At 47.9% G+C, this 26,093-nt stretch overlaps 2 protein-coding genes across 50 annotated transcripts in view; one reads left to right on the plus strand and one right to left on the minus strand.

The window, feature by feature from the left end:
- The first annotated feature begins 3,472 nt into the window (after positions 1-3,472).
- B9d1 (B9 domain containing 1) lies at positions 3,473-16,643 on the plus strand. Of its 10 annotated transcripts, none has more exons than XM_006246553.5 (7): positions 3,473-4,332; positions 5,405-5,473; positions 6,796-6,907; positions 8,302-8,398; positions 8,696-8,758; positions 11,234-11,301; positions 11,807-16,643. In XM_006246553.5, the coding sequence occupies exons 1-7, from the start codon at positions 4,270-4,272 to the stop codon at positions 12,034-12,036; spliced, it is 702 nt and encodes a 233-aa protein (XP_006246615.1). In that variant the 5' UTR covers positions 3,473-4,269; the 3' UTR covers positions 12,037-16,643. The 10 variants fall into 10 exon arrangements, with proteins under 10 accessions (XP_006246615.1, XP_006246616.1, XP_038941341.1 ...); NM_001105786.1 differs by having other exon boundaries at positions 4,211-4,332; positions 11,529-11,808; XM_006246554.5 differs by lacking the exon at positions 8,696-8,758.
- The window catches only part of Epn2 (epsin 2), a 61,891-nt gene continuing 51,098 nt past the window's right edge, over positions 15,301-26,093 (minus strand). For all 40 annotated transcript variants that reach the window (XM_039086747.2, XM_039086748.2, XM_006246521.5 and 37 more), the window contains 4 exons: positions 20,866-21,030; positions 20,249-20,335; positions 19,616-19,831; positions 15,301-17,728 (listed from right to left, as the gene is read on the minus strand). In XM_039086747.2, coding sequence (XP_038942675.1) covers positions 17,439-17,728; positions 19,616-19,831; positions 20,249-20,335; positions 20,866-21,030 — 758 coding nt within the window. In that variant the 3' untranslated portion in view covers positions 15,301-17,438. The remainder of the gene's footprint in view (positions 17,729-19,615; positions 19,832-20,248; positions 20,336-20,865; positions 21,031-26,093) is intronic.

Consider the following 26,093-nt stretch of genomic DNA (forward strand, 5'->3'; position numbering starts at 1 on the left):
AGCATGGCTTAAACAATGGAAGATCATCATTAAAAGTCCAAGATGGGCCCAGGCACTGTATCACAGGCCTTTAACCCATGTGCTCAGGAGGCAGAAACAGGAGGTTCTCTCTTAAGTTTAAGGCCAATCTGGTCTACATAGCAAGTTTCAGATCAGCCAGAACTACAATAATAAGATTCTATTTCAAAATAAAATACAAAAAGTTGGGGGGGATAAGGAGAAGGAAGAGGAGGAGGAAGAAAAGGAGGAGGTGAAGAGGGAAGAGGAGGAGGGGAAGGAGGAGAAAAAAAGGAAGAGAAGGAGGAGAGAAAGGAGGAAGTGATCTTAACTACTGAGCCATCTCTCCAGACCCCTCCCCCTTTATTCTTACCTCATCAGGAAAAGTAATACAACAGAGTCTCTTTCTTCTGCCAGTGGGGCTCAGAAGGCAAGCCCTTGGATAGAAACCTGGGTCAGAGTGTGTCAAAAAGCATCCAAGGGCAGACATTGAACCGTTAACTCACAAACAAAGGGATCAAGGATATCCCCGAGCCAAGAACATGAGTAGGAGGTACCTAGGTGTTCAAAACAAGGACTAGGCTTCCAAGGGACAAACAGTAGAACTGATCTCCCTCTTAGGTGCTTGGTCTCTCCAGTATGGACAACAATGCTCGTCTCCCTGAGGGGTGTTTTTGGTATAGGAGCAGGGGAGTCATTCAGCCCAGAACCCGATGTGGCCCGCATGACAAGCAGTAGAGGCAGAGGTTTAACTAACTAGCAACACTATTTCCACTCCTAGATTTCCCACCGGAGTGCCAGGCCACAGTTCCGCTGTGACACACTGCACATGCCAGCGCCGGATTCACAGGTTCACTTGCTTATCTCCAGCAGGGACGCTTCCAGGACACAGATTTCATCCCCACAGGAGCACACAGCTTCACACGGGCAAGCAACACCCAGTGTACATTTACATTTACAAACTAGGATTTTTTTTTCTTATAAATAGACGTGTGTAAACACACAAGGACTGTACACAGAAATCCATGAACTTCTAAGACGTGCATGGGGACCGGCACAGCTCCCCAAAGATGATTCCATACATAGAACACATACATGGAGCCACGCACACACCCTCTTCCCAAGTGTTTCTGCTTGAAGGTCTGTCTTCATCCCAGCACCGTGGCCGTAGTAACCTTCCCTCTTTCCTGTAAATGAATGATTTGAGTCTGAAAGCATCTTCTACTTAGGGGTCTGGTTGGGCAGTAGGTTTACAGGAAGGCAAAAGGTGTGCTTATAAAATTCAATACTTTGCTCATAATAGGCCCTGCGGCCAGCTTGGTGGGAAGGAGGTGGGCAGAGGCTCTGGGGCTGCTGCCAAGGGCCTACACCAAGGCAATATGACTTGATGGGGTCTTTGTTCTTAGAGCCACCTTCTGCCTCCCTATAGGACAGGAGTGAGCCCTAAGGCCAGCAGTGGAATGTTTTGGTTTGAAACATATTCAAAATGATCTATCAACTGGCTCTCTCCAGCTTCCGGCAGCCTGGGTAGATGAAGGTAACCTCAGGACCAGAGGGATGAAGGCATAACTGGAAGAAGAGTCATCTCGCTTCTATCACTGTGCACAGTGAAACCCAGTGAAGACCTGGAGGTAGCTATACCACCACACACATGTGAGCACTTCACCTGGTATTCTACATGTGGGGTCTGTGTGGTAGCTATACTACCACACACATGTGAGCGTTTCACCTGGTATTCTACATGTGGGGTCTGTATTGTTCCTTTAATTCTAAAAATTATTTCTTTATCTTACTGCACTGATGGTGTTCGACCTGCATTTATGTGAGAGTGTCGGATGTCCTGGAACTGGAGTTACAGTTATGAGCTGCCATGTTGGTGCTGGGCTTTGAACCCTGGCTCTCTGGAAGAACAGCCGGTGCTTTTAGCCACTGCGCCATCTCCTCAGGACTGGCAATTTATAAATATCAAAGTTTAATGCAATCACAGCATTGGAACTGGGAGTTACATTGGGTGGCCCTACCAGTTGAGGCCTCTGGCTGCATCCACTCATGACAATGGTGTCCTGTCATGACAGGAACATGGTTTGAAGTGGCCACATGGCAAGGTGGCCGGTGATTCGGGAGCCAGATGCAATCTTTTACAGCCGTTCATCTTCAAGACAACTAGCTCACTTCTTTTTTTCTATATTTTCTTTTTATTTATTTATTATATATGAGTACGCTGTAGCTGTCTTCAGACACACCAAGAGAGGGCATTAAATCCCATTACAGCTGGTTGTGAGCCACCATGGGGTTGCTGGGAATTGAACTCAGGACCTCTGGAAGAGTAGTCAGTGCTCTTAACCGCCGAGCCATCCCTCCAGCCCCACTAGCTCACTTCTTAAGACCTTCAAAAACATGCGCTAAACTTCCCATTTTATAAGATATGCTCAGTGTCTTGCTGAGCATATGCAGGACTGAGATCAGCGGTGAAGAAAAAAACACAACCATTAATCCCCTGGGAGGCCTAACTACCTAATGCCCGCCCACTCCACCTGTAGGAGACAAATCACAGCTACACCAGAGAAGAATGACAGGCCTCTGCGTTTAGCTCTGAGGCTGATATCCTCCACCTCAGAACATTCCTCGGGCTGATCTCACTTGCTCTGGGTGTGGGGATGTGAGAATATATCTGTTGTCTGTCCTCAGAACCCACATTTGTGAGGAACAAGACAGCCTGGGTCATCAGAACTGTTATCACGGCAATACACCTCTTTGGTGATTTCTTTTTACCCTTTCTTCTTAGGAACAGTGAGAGAACACCAGGCACATCTCAAACCGTCTCCTCCTCTCCCTCTCCCTCGCTTCTCTTCTTCTTTTTTTTTTTTTTTTTTTTTATTTTTTTTTACCAAAGCTCCCCGCCCCCCACCCCCACATTCACCGCCACTGCCGCCACCGCCGTCGGCGCGCTCCGCTTCTCTTCTTCTGATCACTGTTGACTTAGGCATATTTGGAGAAGCCAATATCATGGGATGACCACCAAGAATGGCAGCAGTGGTTGAGTGGAGCCAAATACGCTGTGAAGACCAGCAGGTGGCAGCCACCAGCTAGAAGAGAGGGGGTCTAGAATCTCTGCTTGTAAGAAGGACTCAAGGCTCTAAGCTAAAAGAATTTCTTACACTCTTGCACAGTGGCCCACCTGGGAGGCTGTGACCACATGCGTTTCCTCTTCCTCACAGGTGACTTTGGGAATCCCACCAACTGACTTCCAAGCTAAGAGCTTGTGTGATGACCTGGAGTCTGCAGGCTGAGCTCCCTAAAGTATACACATCTGCATCCATTCGTTTCCAGGCTAATCATTAATGTGCTCTCTAGTGTTTCCTTATACGTTCTGCATGTGAAGCCTGATTCTGCAGCTAAATTGCTGCAACGAATATGGCTTAAACTACCTTCCGGGTCTGGATTTCAGTCACTTCCTCCAGAAAAGAGATGTTTTCTTTTCAATGTTTATTCATTAAAGAAGTCGTTCCCAAGTATTTTCCATTGGCCGGACCAGGACCAGGCAATGACGGCCCCCAGAGTCGAGCTGGGGATCTAGAGGCAGAGACTAGCACTAAGCCACTCTGAATTAGACAGTGATAGAGTAAGTGCAGTTGGATCCAAGCGCTAACAGATGCGTCTACTGAGGATGCTGGTGACTTGGGATCAAGCTCTGATATCCCTGAGCTGCCAGTGATTCTCCAAAAATGGGTGATTGGTTCCGTGGGCTCCAGCTTCTCATGCAGGAGCCAGGACTTGGACAAGTGGATTCTCCAAGTTTCAATGACAAGAGCCTCAAAGGGCTAAAGGGCACATCCTTCACCTGAGGCAATGCACTGCGAGATGCCCGCTGGACCACACTGCGCACTAGTCTCCCCAACTGTGGCGCCTGTGCGGTCGCTGCATGTGGCCACAGCGACATCTCCTGGAGAGAGGTAACTCTAGCACGTGACCTTCCGCGAGCCTGAGTCCCGGTGCTGCTTCTCAGTATACAGCTTTCCGGCCTGCGAGCTTCAAGCATGGCCAGGAGAGTGAAGTCACAGTCCCTGCGGGTCCGAGGACCCGACCCTGGGGTTTAGGTTTCGCGCGACGGAAACGGAGGACGGGCCCCTGGGTCGTAAACAACACTGCGCCTGCGCACTCTTGCCTTTACGCGAACTCGTCACCGCTTGAGAAATTTGTCCTAGATGAGTTGCCATCTGTTTCCAAGACAACCCAGGAGCCTCCTGGCAAGGGCGCGCGGCCCAGCCTGCAATGGCTGCAGCAAGTCCCAGTGTCTTCCTGCTCATGGTCAACGGGCAGGTAGAGAGCGCACAGGTAAGCAGCCACTTACTCCTCCCGTTCCTCTCCCTGGGCTCTCTCCTCTGCTCTTAGAGAGTCAAGCCATTGCTCTGAGCGTCTCAAATAATTGGGAAGGCGAACCAGCATTTGAGAACCTTGGTGCCAGGTTGATGGACCGGACAAGCACGAGTGAAAACTGACCTCGAGGTGTTGAGCTGGTACCAAAGTCACACTATGGTCTCTTGCTTGGCTCCTGTTTACTTGGTTGAGTGATGGTCTAGAACTAATGGGATTCAGCCGATCATTTAACAGCTAGGAACTTAGCGGAAGGCAGTGGCCAAGTGGGATTTGACCCGGGTCTGACAGACAGAACTTTGCTACATTCTTCTTCTGGGCTGCTTGTTGAAAATGCTCATTATTCCTACATGTTCTGAGGTTTGGCTGAGATGATTTAAGTTCTACCAGGTCTGAAGCTCAGTAGGTGTTCCTGCCTTCCCATTCATTGGTACTGCATCCTCCGTTTTCCAGTAAGTGGATGCCTACCTGGGCTGCTTCCTCTGGACACCTTCCTTCAGCTTCTGCTCTGGGCCTTCCCTTCTTCCCGGCCCTCAGTTCTAGCCATGTTCTTTGGCCCTGTAGCTTCTTGGGTTCCACTGTAGCTTCTTGGGTTCCACGGCAGCTCATTTCTGTAGCTCTAACTTATGCCCCGAGGCATGAAACCCGTTCCTTCCTCAATCTAACAGGGCTTGTCAGATAGACATTGGTTTCCTGGATGCAGAAATGCAGAGGAGCGTTGGGAGCCAAGCGATGATCCTTAAGCCAGCTAGAGAGTAAAGAATTCCCTGAGGGTGAATTCTGAAAGATGGGCAAGGGGCCTGCCACATGATGGACTGGGAAAGACAGAAAACAGAGCAAAATAACCCGTGATAATTGGCAGTCTGGGACTAACCCCAGTTTCATTTCCATTCCCTGTCCCTGCTGAAACCCATGTCCACATCCTCAACCCCAGATTTCTCATGTTCATGATTCCTACCCACTGCACCTGCCTAGCTAGTGTGTGGGTCCAGTTTGCACTTTCTAGACCAAAGCCTGTATACTTTTCTCTCAGTTTCCAGAGTACGATGACCTCTACTGCAAGTACTGCTTTGTGTACGGCCAGGACTGGGCCCCAACAGCGGTGAGTTGGACTCATGGGCCTCCCCTAGAGCTCTTGTGATTCTTAAAGTTTTCTCATATGCTTCTATTCCAGACCCAACAGGTAGACACTAAGGTCAGAGATGACCCAAACATGAGCTCCTTTCTAGCAAAGCTAGTTTACAGTATACTACGGGGTTCACTCATCTGTGTTGGTGGCAGTCAAGAATAAGAAGTGGCAGCCTTCAAAAAAGAAAGAAAAAAGAAAAAAAAAAAAAAAGACGTGGCAGGCTCTGGAGAACCAGCTGCCAATGGCTATGGACACCCATCAGCCAATACCCCCCCCCCCCAAAATGTGGCCCCTTCTCAGACAACAAAAACCAACCAGAACAAAATAAAGGGTCTGTTCTCGAGGTTTTGAGTTCTTTACCACAGGAAGGGGCTGCAGTGAAGACCACCACCACACCATACTTCATTGTTTGCATAGCCTAACCTTCACAATAGTTTAAAAAGCCAGCCAAACATGATAGCATCTGCCTGTAATCCAACACAGAAGGCTGAGGCAGGAGTGTCTCTAGGAATTCAAGGTCAACTCTGGGCTACATATAGGAGGACCACACAACTGGAAAAAATAAAAAATCCAACGTCAGGGTTGGGGATTTAGCTCAGTGGTAGAGCGCTTGCCTAGCAAGCGCAAGGCCCTGGGTTCGGTCCCCAGCTCCGAAAAAAAAGAAAAAAAAAATGTCCAACGTCTTTGAGCCAGAGTTTCTTCATCTGTACCACAGACATGTTAATACTTTTTGGGTTTTCTCTTATGATACTTGCATAGAGATTAATTCTATTTTAAGTTGTGTGTCTATATATCTGTGTATGGGTATGAATGCAAGTGGAGGCCACAGGTCAGATCCCCTGGAGCTGGAACTGCAGGTGGCTGTGAGCTACCTTTGGGGCTGGAGAAAATTACTGAACAGAATATGTACTTTTGCAGAGGACCCCAGCTTGATTCTCAGCACCCACACTGTGGCTCACAACCATTTATAACTTAGTGACTATTATTGAGTCCCCTGGGAGTGACCAATGTCTGACAGAGTCCCCATCTTTGTGGAGAACATCTGTACTTGTTAAGGAGACACTACGTAGGATACGTTCTGTGCTACGTTCAAGGACAGGTGGAATGAAGAGGGAGTAGATCAGGAGCTAGAGTGTACAGGTAACTAGGAGGGTAGAATCTAGACCAAGGCATTTCAAGGGCGGGTAGAGACAAGCAACACAGAACTTACATGATCTCTCCACCTTGCCTGCTTAAATAGAAAGGTCATGGGTTCCTGGCACTCAGACCAGCTGTCTCTGCCAATGTCTATACAGGGTCTGGAAGAAGGGATCTCACAGATAGCATCCAAGAGCCAAGATGTACGGCAAGCACTGGTGTGGAACTTCCCTATCGACGTGACCTTTAAAAGTACCAACCCCTATGGCTGTGAGTCTGTGGGCCATGATGGAAGGGGTAGATCTTTACCACATCTGCCACCAATCTCCTTTAGGTGGCCACTGCCAATGCCTGGGTTTGTGCCCTAGCTTTTGATACACTCAGCATCTTCCTTTTTTGTTAACTGCAATCTGCACATGGAGCAGTGCTGTGCACTTGGATGGAGGGTCTGACTCCACGTCATCCAACTTCCTGTTACAGTACTCTAGTCAGCTCCAGTATCTGCTCCTCATCCTGTGCTGGTTGCTCAGGGCCCACCCTCTTCTGAGCCTTTTGTTGGTATTCTGGGCAAAGCTTTCCCCTCATCCTATAGCCACCCTTCTAATCCTGAGCCCTTACAAAGCTAGGAAAACGAGCAAAACAATGGAGGCCGCCAGGACAGGTTACGGTTGTTCTGTAAGGTTAGCAAGAGTGTAGTCCAGTGAAGTTCAGAGAACACTGTTGGGGGAAGCAGCCATTGAGAGTACAGCGTACTGTAGTACTAACCAGAGAACTGCCTGCCTGAGTCCTTTACTGAGCACATACCCAACAGAGACCAGCACTCAGAGGTGAGTACAGTGTGACAAGAGCTTATGTGTGACTGACCTGAGACTTACTGCAACAGTTCTCAGAGGAACAGCCCATGTGCCCACAATCACCAACAGTTACAGTTAATGGGGATGGCCAGGTATGTAGCACTGAGAATGACAAGGCTGAACAGGAACTATCTGAGTAACTCCCAGGTCACCTTTGGTGGCAGAGTGAGAGGCACAGCTTTTTTTATCCTTCACTGAGCACCACCTGTGTGGTGCCATTCTAAGGTTTTTAGACACAAGAAAGATCATGAGAGAAAAAGTTGGTCTAAGGCCATTCAACGGTAACTACAGAGCCAGCTTCCAGGCCTCACCTGTCCTTTGGAGTAGAAGATAGTAGTGGGTCTGGCTGGGTGTGAACAGGAAGCATTTTTAAACGTCAGTATGTTAAGGAAAAAGTACCTGAAAGGCCATGATTTCTTCAGGGTGTCAGAGTTGGTAAGGCCACACAAATCAGCAAGGAAGGAGGGGCTCAGGGTGGGCTCAGGGTTGGCACAGGGCTTCCATAGGACTTCCTGTGTCTACTCAATGTTCTAGCTCTCCTTCCCAACTGCCAGGCCACCAGCAGAGATACAGAAAGTAGTGGGGGAACACAAGCCCTGGGTATGGACTGGGTTCCTAGGGCTCTTTTTTTCTGGAGCTGGGGACCGAACCCAGGGTCTTGCACTTGCTAGGCAAGCGCTCTACCACTGAGCTAAATCCCTAACCCCTAGCCATCACTCTCTTAAATGTCTGTTCCAGCTTTCAACTAGGCACACCAGCTACTACTCCCCTTCCCTGATTTTCCTACATGTCAACCTTGTCCTTTCCAAGGGCCACAAATTGTACTCAGCGTGTATGGACCGGACGTGTTTGGGAATGACGTGGTCCGAGGCTATGGAGCAGTGCATGTGCCCTTCTCTCCTGGACGGTAGGTGCCCATGCTTGACTTGGCCCCTGGCCTGCAATTTGCCCCTTACCGAGCAGGCAAACCTTGAAAATAGTAGTTTTAGACTCAGACTCTCTGGCCACTGCTCCTTCCTCTGACTTGGGCAAGTTACATTCAGGGACCTGGGTGGCCTGGCACCTTGGAAAAGACCCATGTAAGTAGGATATATGTACCGCTGGAGAGGGACAGTAGTGAGTGTAGAAGGAAGAAAGTCCAGTGTGGAGCCACACACTTTGATCTGTTCCTCAGCACATCTCTGTATGAAAACACTTGTTTCAGGCACAAAAGGACCATCCCCATGTTTGTGCCAGAGTCTACATCTACACTACAGAAGTTCACAAGGTAGGTCTTCTGCTTGCCCTTGATCTAATGGATAACTGATTGGCCAGCACCTTCTACTAAAGCCTTCATGCATTGGCACCACAGGGAGGCCATTTTGGGTAGGAACAAGAGCAGCAGCCATGCGGAATCTGGGAAGCATGTTCACACATAGGGCCCTTCGTCCTCTTTACAGGCCCTGAGGAAGACTTAAGAGTTAGGAGCAGCCAGTGGCCAGGATATGACAGTGAGAAGGTCCCATACAACAGGACAGAAACCTTGGAGAGACGCCTTAGAGGAAAGGCCTTCTACCCTTTGCCACATCCAAGTAGGAATTTGCTAGACCAGCTCTGCTGTATGCTATCTCTGCTCCCCTCCTGGTTGAAAAGGATGAGAAGAAAATGAAGGGCCACTGGGTTCTCAGGCAGCAGCCAATGAGAAGCTTCTTGCAAGCTAGTATCAGGCAAAGGGACCTGGGCAGAGTCCTGATAGGAAGAGAAAGCGAGCTCAACCAAGGAAGTCATCTGAAGTCTATACAAGGAAGGGACAACATTCACCATTGGCTCCAGCCCTAAGATTCAGATCCCCATTGCCACAAAATACTCTCTAGGAGGAGCTCTCAAGAAAGAAAGGGCTTCTTAGCTGTTCCTGGGCTAGGATCACCTGGGAGAGATACCACCAACCTTCGGGACTGAAGTAGTAGGTCAGGTCATGATAGTGGGCTTAGATAGAAGCCATAGAAGGGAACTAGACCCTAGTTTTCATAGGGCTGAAGAAAAAAAGGTTCTGGGCTTCAAGAAAGACTTATGGCTGGCTGCCTTGACAGTACCTTGCCTTAACCTATCATGATAACCCAGGATAGTTTCTACCTTGTAGTATTCTTAGTAATACCTATATAGACCCTCTTCACAAATCCGGTCACCTTCTCGGTGTCTCTGGTCCTCCCTCAGTATTCCTAAAGTTGTTACTCAGACCACTGCAGTATCTCCAATCCAGTCCTTCCAGAGTCTTAGGGTGTTGTTGCTGCTGGAAGCACTGTGGCTTACCCTCTGCATTTGGGAGTCTCTTGAACCAGGATGGCAGTGGCCTCCCTTGTTTGCTTCCCTTTTATCAGCCCTTGGATTTTTGAGCCCACGAGGTTCTGCTCTGCTTCAGCCCTTGCCTGGAACATTGTTCTGTCTCTTCTCAAATGGAAAAAGATTTTTTTCACTTAAATGTAGAGAGAACTTTGTGGAACAACTCCACCAGCATTCCGGTTTGCCTGAGGAGGTAGGACTTTGTCTACTTTCTGGGTAGTTTGGAGCAGGCTTTCTGGTAACCATGACTGTAGAAGAGAACTGGAAATATGGCCAGGGTGCCTACATGCCAGGATTGCTCTGAGACTCCTCATAGTACTGAGTGCAGTTAGAACTTTTATGTTGGGAAACAGAAGAGAGACACCCACTCATCTAGTTTCTAGAATGCTTAGCTGTAGGAATCCTGGCTTCTCTACTTAGGTTGTCTGAACTCTTCTCCTACGGCCCCCTCAGGAACTCCTACCCAGCAGTTTAATAGGACTGTGATGTCTAGCCTAGAAGTCCAGAGATCTAGCCATAACCTCAGCATAGCTGTAGGTTGTGGGTGTGTAGTCATGGTTACAAGAATGCCTGCTGCAAACTGTCCAGGTAGAAGACGAAGTCCTACCTCTTCAGGCAAACAGGAATGCTGGAGTTGTTCCACAAAGCCTGAGTTAGTCCTAGCTGCTGTGCTTGGGCTAATTCTGTATGCTCCAAGCCTATACAAAATGCAGGGTCTGTATCCATATATCATAGAGCTGTGGGTGGGGCCCAGGATCTGAAGTTTGGGTGCAATAGGATTGTGAATTACAAGACATTTGTAGGAAGTGCTTCTGAGTTTGCCAGCCAGGGCCTGGGGGCTGAATGGTACCCTTGGCTAGGTGAGACTTTTAAAAGTCAGATGACCTGTCGCTATCCACAGGCTTCCAGGGCCAGATCCTCCCTAGAATGGGTAATGTTTCATACAGCAGGTGATAGGGTGCCTTCACTTCACAGTCTCATGAGGTAGGTGCTATTATTACCCTATACTAGATAAACAGGTTCAGTGGTGGGGTGTGGCTTGTCCTGGATCCCACATAAGGAGACAAAGCTTAGGAAGCTGGATCTGGCCCTTCTTGGGGTTAGGCTTTCTCTCCTGGTTGTACTATTGGCCCTGCATCTCTCTCAACATTCACCCTTGGCTTAAAACCACAAAAGACTTGGCCAGGCAGGCTAGACACCCCTTGGAGCACCTGGCACTATTAGAATTGTTGGCAATGGACCCCTAACAGGGGACATCTCCTGGCACCCCGCTTGGCCTATCAAATAGGTAGGAGGTTGCCCTGGCACCTAGAGGAGGGGTTGCAGGAGAAATGCTACAACCTCTTAAGCCTGGAACACTCTTGTTCAGTGTCTGAAGCCAGCAAGTCCCAAGTGCTCCTCACTGGTGTTTTCCTGTTCTCAGCTGGTTCATGGGACGTCGGCCAGAGTACACTGACCCCAAGGTGGTGGCCCAGGGTGAAGGTCGGGAAGGTAAGACTGATGCTTCAGGTAACTTAAGGGTTGAGATGGGTCCCCAATCCCTAGGAGCCCAGAAAACACATGTGTGAAAGTCAAGGAGCTTCCAGACAACTGGGACCTAGTGATATACAAGACACCCAAAGAACTTTCTAGACCACCACCTACCTACACAAGGGCTTCAGCAGGTGGTTTCTGTCTGTCCCAGTCAAACCCAGCTAATGCTCAGCTTCTGTCCCCAGTGACCCGTGTTCGCTCTCAGGGATTTGTTACCCTCCTCTTCAATGTGGTGACCAAGGACATGAAGAAGCTGGGCTATGATACTGGGCCTGTGGACACACAAGGAGTCCTGAGTCCCAGCCTGCCACAGGGAAACCCACAATAAAAATGTCAGCTTTTCTCTCCACCACTGTGGACCAAATACCTTACAGCCCACACACAACCAAGGACATACCAACCTGGCTGAGAAGTGGGGGAGATAAAGATAGTTTTATATAATAAAGTGTCACTTTTTTTTCAGAGATTCTGGGGCCTGCATTTCTTGATTTCTTCATTAGCACCTCTCTAACAGAAACAGGCCTGGCGCCCAACAGGATGTACCCAGTAGAATGTCATGCTGGAGTGGAGGCCTCTCCAGGACTGCTGAGCAGTTTGCACAGAGCTGACCCCCCCTTTCAGTGTCTTCTTCAGCATCAGGAAGTTAGTCACTTGCTCCATGGCTGGCACTGTGACTATTTACCGTATTGTTAGCAGACTCCCAGGGCCCTGAGCGGCACCTGCCTTCCACCATGCATTCCTGTGCCCTACTTCCATCCTGATCTTCGTGTGCTGCCTGAGGATAGGGAAAGAACCATCCCAGGCAGGAGACTACCACCAGTGCGGGTTCCGGGCAAGCGCCGTAGCCCAACACCCTGACATCTGTGGGCCCCTAGTTTTCTCCACGCATGCTGGTAGTGTGACACATGAATTAACATGTTGTCAAACTACTCCACAACTGCTGGTCTCACCAAAGCTTGCTGTGGTGCTGTCTTCTCCGCTGTTCTTGTGAAGCACCTCTTCCACGCCCTCCACCCTTGCAGAAGGTATAGACCTCACAGTTCAGCAACTTCATCACCCAAGGTCTCTCCCTCAGTCCAAAACTCCCTTCTACACCTGATGTCCTTTCTGTACACTAGCCCTCATGGCTGTCAAGTCAAGGCACAGAAATATACCATTTCCCAAGAGGCTCTTGCATGTCTGCCAGTCACGGTGAGAAACCACACAGAGGAGAGCTTTGGAGCCCAGTGACTGGAGCATATCTGGAATGTAGGATTATACTAGACATGTGACCATTAAGACACATGACACCTAGGTTTATCGTTTACTTACTGTCACAGCTGTATCTACCAGACTGTTCACCTTTTCCTAATCAAACCATAAGACTACATTTCCTAGGCCTCTTCTGTCACACTGTTAAACTTATGAAATGCTGGAAGGTTGTTCACCACATAGAAAGCCTGACCCCTTAAACCTCCAGAGTTGCCCTTACTCCTGTCCATGGAGCCCTTGGACATCCACACTGAAGGCAGCAGCATGAGAGAATAGTGTGGTGTCAGATTCCAGCCAGAAGGGGTGCTTCAAGGATACCGGTGCTGGACATTTTGTGGGAGTAAATTCTATTATGTTCTATCCTGAAGAGAAAAAAGGGAGGCAATGGGACTTAGTCCTGTATGAACTCTTGACAAAGAACTGTTATAAGGAAAGAGCTTATGGTGTGAGTGAAAATCAGAAGGTATGGCACACAGCACAGACTGCAGTGGGGAGTAGGCAGGAGTGAAGAACACACACTCAACAGCACAGAGCCACTGGCAGAGCTCAAGGAAGGTCCCATGGCTGAGCCAACAGCTCCAGGGAGGACAGCAGCATATGCCAGAAAAGCAAAGTTTGGGGAAAAAAACAGGCCAGTCTGTAAAATAAGAAAGGAACAGAAACAAAACTAAAGAATATTAACATCGTAAGATTAGGAAAGGACTGGACAGACAACTCAGCAGAGAGCATGGCTGTTCTTCTATTAGACCAGGATTTGACTTAAGTCCTGGCAACCATATGGTAGTTCATAGCTGTCAGTCACACCAGTCTGAGGGCATCCAATGGCATCTTCTGGCCTCCAAGAGTGGCAGACATGCACATAGCTTAGACATATATTCAAACAAAACACTCATACACAATAAAATTTAAAAAAAAAAAAGGCTAGGTGAGAGGACTCTAAAACCCAAATATAAGACTTAAAATTAGGGGTTGGGGATTTAGCTCAGTGGTAGAGCGCTTGCCTAGCAAGCGCAAGGCCCTGGGTTTGGTCCCCAGCTCTGGGGGGGGGGGGGGGGGGAAGACTTAAAATTAAAACAAAACACCCTAGTTTTTTTAATAAAGAACAAATGTAGAGCCAATTATGTGGCATGCCCCTTTAATTCCAGTACTTGGGAGGCGGAAGCAGGCAGATCTCTGGGAGTTCAAGGCCAGCCTGGTCTACAAAGCGAGTTCCAAGACAGCTAGTGCTGTACATGGAGAAAGTCTGTGTCAAACCAAACACAATAAAAGCAGTATGTGTCAATGGAACTTACAAAAGCAAAGGGCTCACAGACTGCTGAGGTTCTGAGGGAAGCAGTCTCCTGTCAGGGTCTCTGTTGCTTAATAAACACCATGACCAAAAGCAAGCTGGAGAGGAAAGGGCTTAGTGGCTTAGAATTCTACCTTGCAGACCATCACTGAAATAGGTCTGGGCCACTGAGGGGCACTGCTTATTGGCTTGTTCCTCGTGGCTTGCTCAGCCTGCTTTGTTACAGCAATCAGAACCATCAGCCCAGGGATGGCACCATCTACAATGAGCTGAGCATTCACCTATTGATTACCAAAATGCCCTACCAGCCTGCCCAATCCTATGAAGACATTTTCTTAATTGAAGCTTCCTCATATTCCAATGTCTCTAGCTTGTGACAGAAAAGCTGACGTAAAATTAACCAGCACAAAACCACAGGATCTATGAGCTTGGTACTCAGAACAAGTCTTGGCTGGTAATACCTACGTGCAGGCAAAAAGCTGGCTCCCAGCTGCTCACTCAAAGGATGGGCCTCCTGCAGAGCTGAGCCTGAGGCCATCCCAGACCCTTTCTGGTACTGGAGGCCTCACAGAGCCCCAGTACTGTGTATTTATGGTAGTGTCGCTCACCCTGCTACACTGCTGGCTACCTCGAGAAGCCTGCCTCCACAAGCCCTCAATTTTTGTTTTGTTCTGTTTTTTTTTTTTTTTTTTTTTTTTTTTTTTTTTTTTTTGGTTCTTTTTTTCGGAGCTGGGGACCGAACCCAGGGCCTTGCACTTCCTAGGTAAGCGCTCTACCACTGAGCTAAATCCCCAGCCCGCCCCCCCCCCTTTTTTTCCCCTTTTTTCTTTTTTTCGGAGCTGGGGACCAAACCCAGGGCCTTGTGCTTGCTAGGCAAGCGCTCTACCACTGAGCTAAATCCCCAACCCCAAGCTGAACAGAGAAAGAACCAATCTTTGGTCTGAAAGGTAAGACTGAAGGCCTGGGTGCTCAGAGGGCTACCTGTAACAGTAACTGGTAACCTGTTAATCAAACCTACCTCCTCCTATCCAGGACACGTAAGATATGTGCCCGACTGACAGAAATCCTGTATGTGTAGAGGGTGGGGAGGTATGGGTACTCATGATCAGAGATGTGGAAGCATAGCCAAATAAACCCTTTCCTCCCCAAGTCGCTTTAGTCCTGGTGTTTCAGCACAGCAATAGTAGGTAGCCCTAAGACAGGAAGTGGATGGGAAACCACTAAAGCTTACTGAGAACTGGCCTCAGAACTGACAGCCATCTGGGCTAACATTTGCCCAGCACAGCCTTCAGACAGACTATGGCAATGTCCATCAAAAACAGAGCTGAGCCTGACTGCAGACCAAGCCAGCCCTGCCATACCTTGTCCCATCGGATGCTTAAAGACAGGACAGTGAAAGGACACAGCCAAAACCCACATCATGATACAAATGATAAATTATATTTATACAGTAAAGTATCAACAGTCAACACAAATCCAAAACCACCCACCAGCCCTGGGACTGAGAAGCAGCGGGGTGACTTCCTTCAGGGTATTCATCAAGAAGGGCATGGTGGCACGTGTGCAACACACATGGCAGTGGCCAGCGGCTTCATGATCAGTGCAGCGGGTAACAGGGACATGCGCTGGGTGGCCTGTGGGAGGAAGAGCCCAATGGCTACTGGGATGGGGATCCAGTCAGATGGGCTCTTGTCTTCTGGAGCAGAATCACGGGCCCACAGCAGGCAGTTCTGGCCCTAGCCTATACCATCTGAAGGAAGCAGTCTGGACTGGTGCCTGGCCTCCCTGCCCTGTGATACCTCCATCTCTCCCAGGCAGCCATCAGCTCAGCCTTCCTGAACAGCAGAGCCCAAGCCTCTCCCTAGGCCTTGGGTCCTGGGTGGAAAGGGTAGTTAGGAAGGGCCCTTGGCTTGTGGGGCCTAGGAACAGCATGTAGACTCAGACTCAGGAGGGGCCTAAGTGCAGTCCTCTCTCAAACAGTAATCACTCAGTCAACTATGTGGGTGCTGAGGGTCAAAACTTTCTCTGGATGCAGAGAGGAACTGGCAGGTGGCTGGGTGTCCTTGGAGCTTAAGGTTAAAATTCCATATTGCAGGAAAGACACACAAACTGCCAGGACCAATAAGGGGCAGTCCTTCCTTTGAAGAAATGCAATTCAAGATTTAATACTTTCCTTGAGGGTGAGGAGTGAGGACAGCAGGAGGTTGGGAGAGAAAGGGTAGTATCAGTGCAGTATGTTAAATCTATGCCACCTGAGGACTTTTTCTTCTCCAAAATAGGATACGGTTACTTCCTGGTCAGTAGCCTGAGTTGGAGCTGGCAGGAAGACAAATCAGGGCCAGTCCCTGTCATGACTCAGCTAGGGGGACCATCCGTGGTGACCTCTGAGCCCACAAGTGTAGAGTCACCTCCATTTTCACACAATCTCATTAACCTGAGCATGATGGCAGGGCAGCCAGCCACACTTCTGGTCTGCAGTAAACAGAAGTCCCTGGCAACCCCTGCATCCCAGGTACAAAAAAGGGATTAGTTGATAAAAACTGGCAAGTCACAATCATGCGTTGTTTTTCCTTTTAACCTTAAGATGTCAATATACTAGTAGCAAAAAAGCCTCTCAGATCTAGGTAAAATGCTGAAGTCAATTGATTTGGTAATTCATCAAAAGAGCTGAAGAAAGGAAAAAGGCAACTAGAGGCTACGGGTTTCGTTATTGTTGGATGTTTTTGTCTTGTTTTAATAAAATTCTTTTTGTATAATCAAATTCCCGGTTTTTTTGCTATAAAGAATTTTGCTTAGTTTTCCATAAGGCATATTTTGTCATCCAAATATCTCTTCTTTTAAAGTCTTCTTACAGTTAAAACCATAAATAAGAGAAATTAGACCACTAAAATAATACATGCCAAGACCTTAATTCAGCCAGACTTGGTCAATTCTATCAAAACTAGACAGTTAAATAAGAACCACGTTATAAAAATATTAGCCAAAAAAAGACTATTAGATAATTTTGCAAACTCAAATATGAAACTGTACTCAACAAAATGTGCAAACGTGCACAAGCACAGAGCCATAGGGCAGGGTCGCGCTCCAGTCAGCTTAAAGCTCCACACTGGTAGTAGTGTTTACCTTGAACTCACATTGAGTCAAAGGAAAATAAAATATGCACAACCACTTCCCAACGGTCAGTGTCAAATGGAGTCAGAGCTTCACCTTGTCCGCACCCTGAAGATAACTGGGGTGGGCAAGACACACACAATGTGACTGTCCCAAATTCTGGGCTAGACAGCATCCCAGAATCTTGAGCAACACTGATAAATACCTCCTTTCCAGACCTTAGAGGAACTGAGCACTCAGGAAGACACCCAGGGGTCTGACTAGGACAGTGAGGCCACCCTAAAGTCTGGATTGTAACAACCACCCTTTCACCAGGAAGCTGGACCTGAAGCTCTAATACCCCTACCACCATATTCTCAGCCACTACACAAATCAGAGTGAGTCCCCACTTGACGTCCTTGGCCCAGCACTCTGGGTGTTCACTCAGGCAAGTCCCCACGGGGCACTAGAGAAGGAAAGGGTTGGTTGTGCCCGCTGGCTGAGCTGCTGATGGGGGAATACCCACACTGCCTACCATGTTCATTGCTGTAGGGCCTAGTGGTGTCAATGAGGAGCCAGTGGCCCCCAGTGCTGAGTGTGGAGCTACAGAGGGCATGGGAGCCACCGTCTCCACCCCTGGACCAGACCCAAAGGACGCACTGCTTCCCAGGACAGGGCTTCCCCGAAGCTGGTTCAGTGTCAGTGGCTGGGGCTGGTTGACCTGAAAGGGATTGACAGGAGCTGGAGCAGCAGCACCTGGTAAAAGAGAAAGAATACAGGATGAGCCACTGGAAGGTACCACCTCTTCAGGAAAAGTGCACAAACCCTGCCTCCACTTTTGGCATTCCAATACTGATCTGAAGGGCAGAGCTGTGTTTCTGTAGTCTCCAGGAGACACTGGCAAACACGTACAGACTGTTGAGGCCAAGAAGACTATCACTGTGAGGAGGGTGAAACTAGTCCAGGGCTACAGAGATAGACAAGGCAGAGCCAAGAGTACTTGGGCTTGGATATTCTAGCTCCTATGAAGAGTGGGTACCCACAATGTCGCCAGCTACCCTGTTCCCTCTTCTGCCAGCCAGTCGTGGTTACAGGTGCCTGGGATAAGCCATGCAGTGGTCCCAGGACATAAACACTGGCACCAGGAAGACTTGAGAAGGCCTGCTGTTGGGAAGTTAGCCACCCAAGTCTGTCTCAGCTTCTCTAAACCTTTCTCACCCGAAAGGCTTTTCTACCTGTTACGACATAGCTGGTGGGTCTTACCAGGGTACATGGAATGCTATTAAGTCCCTCTGAGCTTATTAGGCACCACTTACCATCATGGTCTGCTCATCAAGGGGCAGCATGAGACACCATGACAAAGAGGAAGCTGCTATACTCTGACCTACTCTGAGGATATACTTCTACCAGAACCATTATGGACTCTGATGTAACCCCAGGTTCACTGAAGACAAAGGGGCTATGTAACCCCTATTCAGAAATGACAGATCCAGGCCTACCCATGTAGCCCAGATATCTGCCAAAACATCCTCCATCTGGCAATGGCTCCTAAAGTCTATGATAAGATTTGTAAGCAAGGCCCACCACAGTGCTTGACCCCCTGACACCTCTTGGACTCTGGCACTGGGAACAAGAGGCTTTTGGGCAAGCATGGGAACCAATCTAGATGAGGACCCAGGTCCTGTCCAGTTCCAGCCACAGGGCAACCTTTCTCTAGTTATACAATGCCTTCAACCATTAGGACCCTCAGAGTGGGATGGAACCTAGAAATTCCACAGCTCCAATTTCTGCCCACAGGCCCTAAATCTTAGTTTCTAGAGATCATATTCCTCTGCCAGGATCTGTATGAACAGAGAAGTCAAGTCCTGTAATCCCCTGAAACACAGAGCCAGGTCGGAGTTGACACTGTTAGAGGCCTAAGTCTGAAAGAATCCATGCAAACCAAGGGAAAGGGGGATGGTGTACTAGATGAAGAGCTCAGCTGGGGGGAACGTGGAAAGAGGAGGAGGATGGGCAAGCAGAGTGGATCATAGCCTGGAGTTTATGACTGCTAAAATCTCGCAGGTGGTTATTTAGCTGAAGTGTGACTCACGTGGGGAGGAAGGGGTTAAAAAAAATGGGTAGAAGAGGGTAGAAAATGAGCTGGAAGGTTAGAGGTCAGAGGTCAGAGATCAGAGCCAGGCCGTGGGGACCATAAGTACTAGTTTCAATGACTGGGCCTGTCCTCTGGCCAGTGCAGTACCTGGAACATGTGTAGAAACCTGTGCCAGGCATTATGACAGGGGCCCTTCAGCCTTAAAGGGTGGCTCATGCTAAAGGACTAAGGTAGTATTTCTCCTATAACATGTGATACACAGGACAGCCAACACCCTTCACTAGACCCAAATCTAGTACTAATAAGATCCTCCCTGAAGGGACAGTGCAGATAGCTTCTATGGCAAGTTCCTCTCCAGGAAGTGGTTTCTTCCCTAACCTCAGCATCTATACCCACCCCACCAGGCAGGCCTAGAGACCAATAGCAATGTGGAGTTCCTGGGGCTCTGCCCCTTCCCAGACACAGGTCAGCCATCCTTGAGAGGGGAGAAAGGGCTGGAAGCCAGCTGTAGATAGTACAGCAACAGATATAACCCAGCACATGCCTACCTGGTGCCAGGAAGGGATTGAGGGACTGAGCTGGTGGATTAGGCTTAGTCACCAGTGAGTCCAGGTTCACCAGTGCTGCATTGGGGCCCAGGAAGGACTCAGGTGTTTTCCGAGCACTGCTAGGCTTGCTCGAGGCAGAAGTCAAGGATTGAGACTCAAAGAGGTCAGGGCTCGTGGTTCTGCTGTCCTGGGGTGGTACTGAGGCCCCTGACTCAGCTGTAAGACAGAAACAAGGCAAGTTGTCTTCTCACCCATTGTTTATACTACTGTAAACAGTGTACACACACACACACACACACACACACACACACACTAAATAAGTGAACAAATGAAAAAATACAATTAAAAAGCATTAAGTGGGCAAGCAAGACTCACAAAGTACTACACATAGCCCACTCTTCCTACCAGAAGATTAAGACTAACTAAGATGCTGGGGTGGACAGCAAAGTGCAGATGCATATTTGTTCACATTTACTTTCTAGTTTCATTTCCTAAATTTTCTTTCTGAATTCTTGTTAATATGTAAACAAACTATTGGGCCAGTGAGATATCTCAATAGATAAAAAAGCATGTTATTTCTAAAATCAACTAGGTGGTCAAATGCACAAAATGTTAGAAACCATCTATATGTACCTGGTTTTTTTGAAGTTCGAAGGTTGTCGAATTCAGAAAAATCGTCTTTAACTGTACCGTTGAAATTACTGAAGAGCTCAAAGGACCCTGAGGGGACATACAAGCTGATGACTGAAAGCATCTCTTTCCACTCCCCAGCACAACAGGTACCCAATCTGCATGGGGATAATGGGTTAACACAAGACTAGGGCTTCTCTCCCAAGTGCTCCACATCACAGTGTTAAACTTGGGTCCACGCTTTAGTCACTTGCTAGACTGGGAAGGCAACAGGTAGGATCAGAGAACATGAGTGCCTGCCACGACCTCCACCATACTCCTTCAAATGTGGAAAGGGCTGACAGTGTAGGAAATGTGTTGTTCTGGACACTGGGATAGAGTCTGTGGGAAGTGTCCCCAAGGAGTCCTGAGGTCAGTCTGCCACCCAAAAAGGAGACCAGAGCTCACATTTGGGGCCCAGTGTAGCACCTCTCTCAACTGTGGGTGTGCAAAAGGACTTTTGATGGCTGCTCCCATCTGGGATGGGTGCGGGAATAGTCAGTCAGCAAGCTACTACCAGTGCACCAGGAGAGAGGGAGAAGTGGTGAAGCTTCAGGGACCAGGCTGAGCAAAGTGATTACCTGAGGCAGGACTAGGCTTGGCAGCCCCCCAGGCATCAGCTGTTTTTCCAGCATCGGAGGCAGGCTGCTGTGAGGCTGCCCAAGGGTCTGAGTTCTTGGGGACAGACTGTATGCTGGCTGTGGTAGGTACTCCCCAGGGGTCCACAGAGGCAGCTGGCTTGGTACCTAAAGAAGTCAAGAGTCAAATTCAGAACAGGAGCTGCAAAGTGTTAAAAGAGTTTCTACTGCTTTTGCAGAGGACCAGGGCTTGGGTCCGAGCACTCACAACAGCATGCTCACTGTAGTCTGTAACTCCAGTTCCAAGGGATTTGACATCCTCTGGCCTTCTCAGGCATAGGCAACAAAAAAATGGTATACGAAAACAAACTCACATAGCCTTACATATAGACACATACCGTACCAGTAAGAACAGGCAGAGTCCAGAGGCTGCCAGATAAAAATGCCTAGAGACTGTCTTCTGGCAAGTGCACAGCAGGCAAAGCTAAAGGCCTTCTGAACATTCCCCATCACACAAGGGGCTCACAGGGGTTCCCCAAACCAAATGAAACTATAAGGAACATGTCTACTTCCCCTATAAACACAGGCTCCATCCCAGACATGAAGTTTGGTAACCCACATTCCGACTACTTAGCTCCCCAGAGGTATTCTCCCATCAGTCTTGGTTGGGCCCTGCTTTCAAATGGTTGAGAATCAAGGAAAGAAAGTAACAGAGTAGGTGCTCACCACCAGCTTGAGCAGTATAGGAGCAACATAGGGTGGTCAACTTATTGCATCACAACTACCCTTCTTCACAAGGGCGGAACACAACTGGTGGAATAGTTCAGCCGGTAAAAGTGCCTGGAAACAAGCCTGGTGGTCTGAACTCATTCCTCAGGACTTAAATGACAGGAGAACAAACTTCTACTAGTTATCCTCTGACTTCTACACACACACACACACACACACACACACACACACACACACACACACATACACACACACACACACACGAAAATATGAAACAAATCATTCCTCCTGTGGAAGACAAGAAACGCTTAAACACTGCTACATTCCCAGGTCCACCGCAAAATGTCCTGAACCCTGAGCCATTTAATGCACCTCATGCTTTGCCTTTAGTTTATCCCACCTTGAAACAATATACTGGACAGCTATGTCAGATTTCTGAATTTATCATACAAATAAGGTAAAGGTGTGCGTGTCTGTGTGCACCTATGTGTATGCTCACTTTCTGGTGACTAGCTTTAGTTACTACACATTTTATCTGTGACACATAGCTAAAATGTACCTATGAAAAGTCTCACAGACAATCATTCTGGTGGGCCCTGGGTGTGCTCTGTGTGGTTGCCTATTCTTGTATCGCATCTCTTTGTTCTGTGCACACAATGTCAGTTGTTGAGTCACAGATCCCTGCATTTTTAGCAAGTAATGCCAGAACTATTTCCACGCCGGTTCTAATGGTTTATAACCCTCTAAGCAGGACCTATCACCCTGAAGTTGCCTCAAACTTTCTGATGTAACCCAGTTTTTCCATTTGTGCCAAAGTGGTACTTAAGAAGTCTATTTTGCAATAGTTTTATGTTTGCTCTCTCCCTAATAAACATGTATATCTTTTTACACCCTCCTCCTACAAGGTCTTGGTCTTTTATCAGGCATCCTCTAGGGTTTGTCTGCCTAACTAACCTCAGCAGCATGAATTACAGTGCCCATCCATTCCGGCTCAGTCAGATCTTCAGTTGTCCATTACTGGGCTCCTTAAGCCTGTTGCACTGGCCTACTTACGACTCCTTCTCTGCACAGTATTAATCATCTTCACATATATTATGAAAACGATTCTTTTCTCCCTAAACCCGAGTTTCACATACCTCAGGCTCACTGTGTGGCTGACAATAACCTTGAATGTCTTTTTGTGACTGCTTTCCTATTTCAGTTATCTGAGACAGGGTTTCTCTATGTAGCTCTGACCGTCCTGCAACTCAATGTAGACCAGACTGGCAAGATCCGCCTGCCTCTGCCGCCACAGGAAAACCACACATTTGTTTACATCTTTAGTAAGTCCACTTCTAAGGACTTGGTTCTGACAGAGGAATTTCCACAGTATTCTTATCTTTTTAAAAACTTTCCTGATTTATATTTCTTTCCAATAAATCAATATTCCTAAGTGGCCTTGACCTAAAATAGTTGAACCCATACTGTCTAACTTGGTGTCAAGTTTACCTCAGTCTCCAGAAAACAGCAGGAAGTTCTTATTTTGTGTTCTTTAAAGGGAATTTAGATGTTCTGAATGCTAACAGAATTTACCTATAAACTCTGTGTGGACTTAGAAAGAAAGCATTATCTCTCCTTGTATTTTCTTCCTTCATGTGACTCAGGGTAGAACTCCATAGCCCTTTAGTTCTTTTTTGTTGTTTTGTATTTCAAGACAGGGTTTCTCTGTGTAGCCCTGGCTGCTCTGGAACTCACTCTGTAGACCAGGCTGCCCTAGAACTTAAAAGAGATCCGCCTGTCTCAGCCTCCCAAGTGCTGGAATCAAAAGTATGCACTGTGCCCCCCCCCCAGCTTTAACAATGTTTTAGAATCAACAAAAAGATAATTAATTATTAAATATGCATTTAAAAACTATAGTCAAATCTAGTGTGAAAAATATTTCTGCCTCTATTGTTAGTATTACTGTTTATACTGTAAATAATAATAAAGTGCTGTGATTAAAGAAATGCCGCCGCCACCTGGTGCCTTCAAATATGCTTCCGCAATTATCCTCTGAACAAAAGAGGATTTTCTAGGACTGCTGCCTAGGTAGAGACTATGATTTCCTGCAAACACACAGAAGTTGCTACCACTGTCCTCAACACTGGCACTATCCGGTTCCTTCCCTGGACACAGTCTTTCTTTGCTCACACAATACTGGAATAAGCTGCCTGAGTATTCTTCAGCTTCCTGAATAGTAACGTTTATAATGTTCTTCTGGCTCATTATCTCCTTCTAAATGAACTCTTCAGAAACCCCAAAAGTCATTGAGCTAGAAGAGATAGCCACACAGCTTCCATGCTTAGCCTGGCCACTGACTCCCTATGCTCCTTGAACACACCAAAGAAACTCTGCCTTCTGTCACAAGCCCCACTGAACCTGTTTCTTGCCCTGGTCACTCTGGAATCCTCCACTTACCATTCATCTAACCAGGGGTCTTTTCCTGATTGAATTCCCTATGGTAGAAGAGTGAATAATTCTAGCCCCAATTCTAGCCATGGAGGAACACCCGACAAGACTGGGATGTATCAGGACTCAGAGAACAGGGACTTGTCAGTCTTAGAAGCTAAGGACTGTTCTCTGAGATCTGAAAAAGAACTCCATTCCCCTGGACAGCTCCTGTGAAGTAGGACACTCCATGGGTGTTAAAGATGCCCCCATCATTAGTCTTTCAAGCACACAACTTTATGCCCACAGGGCTCTAAAATGCCAAAGGACCTACTTGGGTCCTACTCAGATACTGCAGTCACTATCCCCATACCCATGTGACTTCTGGTCTGACAAGGCTACTGGCTAGTATAGTGCAGCATGAGGGGGAATAAATGCAGCCTTCACTTCTCCCTAGGCTTGTTGCAGTGACACACCCAAGAGCTGTGAGCTAGCTAGATGAAGCAAGAAGCAAATCAAGAGGCACTCTCAAATCGCACTTTTCCTGTTCTCATGTCCTGCCAACTCCTACTTGGCCTTTCTGTCTCTAATGTTGCCAGAATTATTAGGTTTCTAAACCTTCCAGAAACAACTATCTCCCTGAGAACTACCACTAACCTTCTACCCCAAGCCTTCTAGTTTCCCTATGGGCCTGGAACTATGCTTCCAGATCCTCTACTAGCTGTGGGATGCTTTGCCAGGACTGTGACCCTGGCCTCAGTTGGATTCACACTACAGTACAGGAATGGTGCCTCATCAGGCATGGCTCTGTCCCAACTGGAGAGAGTATTATGGTAAAAATTCTTTGCCAGGGAGAAGGCTGGGCAAGAAGCCAGAATAGCTGTGGTATGATGACACAGAGATCCCAGGACCAATGCCATATGGGAGTCCTAGGGACTCAGCATGCCTTCCTGCTCTCCCCACTACTCACTGATGCCTTACAGGCTCATATAACAAACATTCCACTGCAAGGCCCACTGTTCTCTCAGCTAGATGTACTTGAGGGACACAGGCTGGGGAGACCTCACTGTCCTGTGGTCCCTGGCAACACCGAGCATCAGTGCCTTTCAGAAGACTGTTGCGGTCTTTCTTCTTGCCCCCATAAGGAGGCACATCCTACCATATCCAGCCCCTACTGCCCTTTTTTAAATGAAAACCTTAATGCTCCATGGGAGAGTTTTCCCCTCACCCACTCCCACAGTTTAAGGGAGTCAGATATTGCCTTGACAACCAGGGAGAATACTCATGGCTAAAATAAATCTCAACTCCCAAAAGTCATATATGATCTACAGAGTGAGCTTCCCTACTCCCTAGGCCTTGGGGACAGAACATGCAGTTAGCCTTCCAGGGAGCCACCAGGCATGTAAGAGAGCACTGTCTCAGACAATACAGCACAATTCCCACCCTGCAGGGCTCTCATACAGTGACCTCGATTCTAAGTGCCTGTGCTCTCTCTCCACAGGTGCTCCTTTTACTCTATACCATGCTGGCATCAGGACTGGAGGGAACAAAGAAATCTAGAGCTACAGGTACAGACATGAAGAGCCACTCTCATGGCCACACTCAAGAGTCTACACAGGAAGTACCTCAAGGGCTTAAGACTCAGTGGGATACTAGGGACAAAGGGTGTGGGACCATGGTTGTCCTTAGAAAACCCCTGGAGACTTTAGTAAAATATTACACTGTCTCCCTAAGCACACAGATTCTGGGAAGACCTAATAAAGATATTTAGTGGGTCTATTATGAGGTAAATAGGAAGCCAGAATGCATGCAAATCTAAGCTCCTAATGCAATCAAGAGCCCTGCACACAAGCCCCTCTAATGCAAGAGCCACCTACTCAAACACATAATAACCTAGGCTTCCTGCATAGTTGTCTTATTCTACCCTATCAATTTGGTTAGCATTCCTTCAGCCAAGCCCTGGGATGGTCCCTGCCTCTAAGAAGAAACAAGCCATTGTACCAACCTGAAGACAACAGGAAGCCAAGAGCAAGAACAAAGGGTAAGGGGGGATTCTGAGAATAAGATGACCACACCTCCACATATAGACACCCAAC

This window comes from Rattus norvegicus, chromosome 10 (genome assembly GCF_036323735.1).
Source record: "Rattus norvegicus strain BN/NHsdMcwi chromosome 10, GRCr8, whole genome shotgun sequence".
Lineage (NCBI taxonomy): Eukaryota > Metazoa > Chordata > Mammalia > Rodentia > Muridae > Rattus > Rattus norvegicus.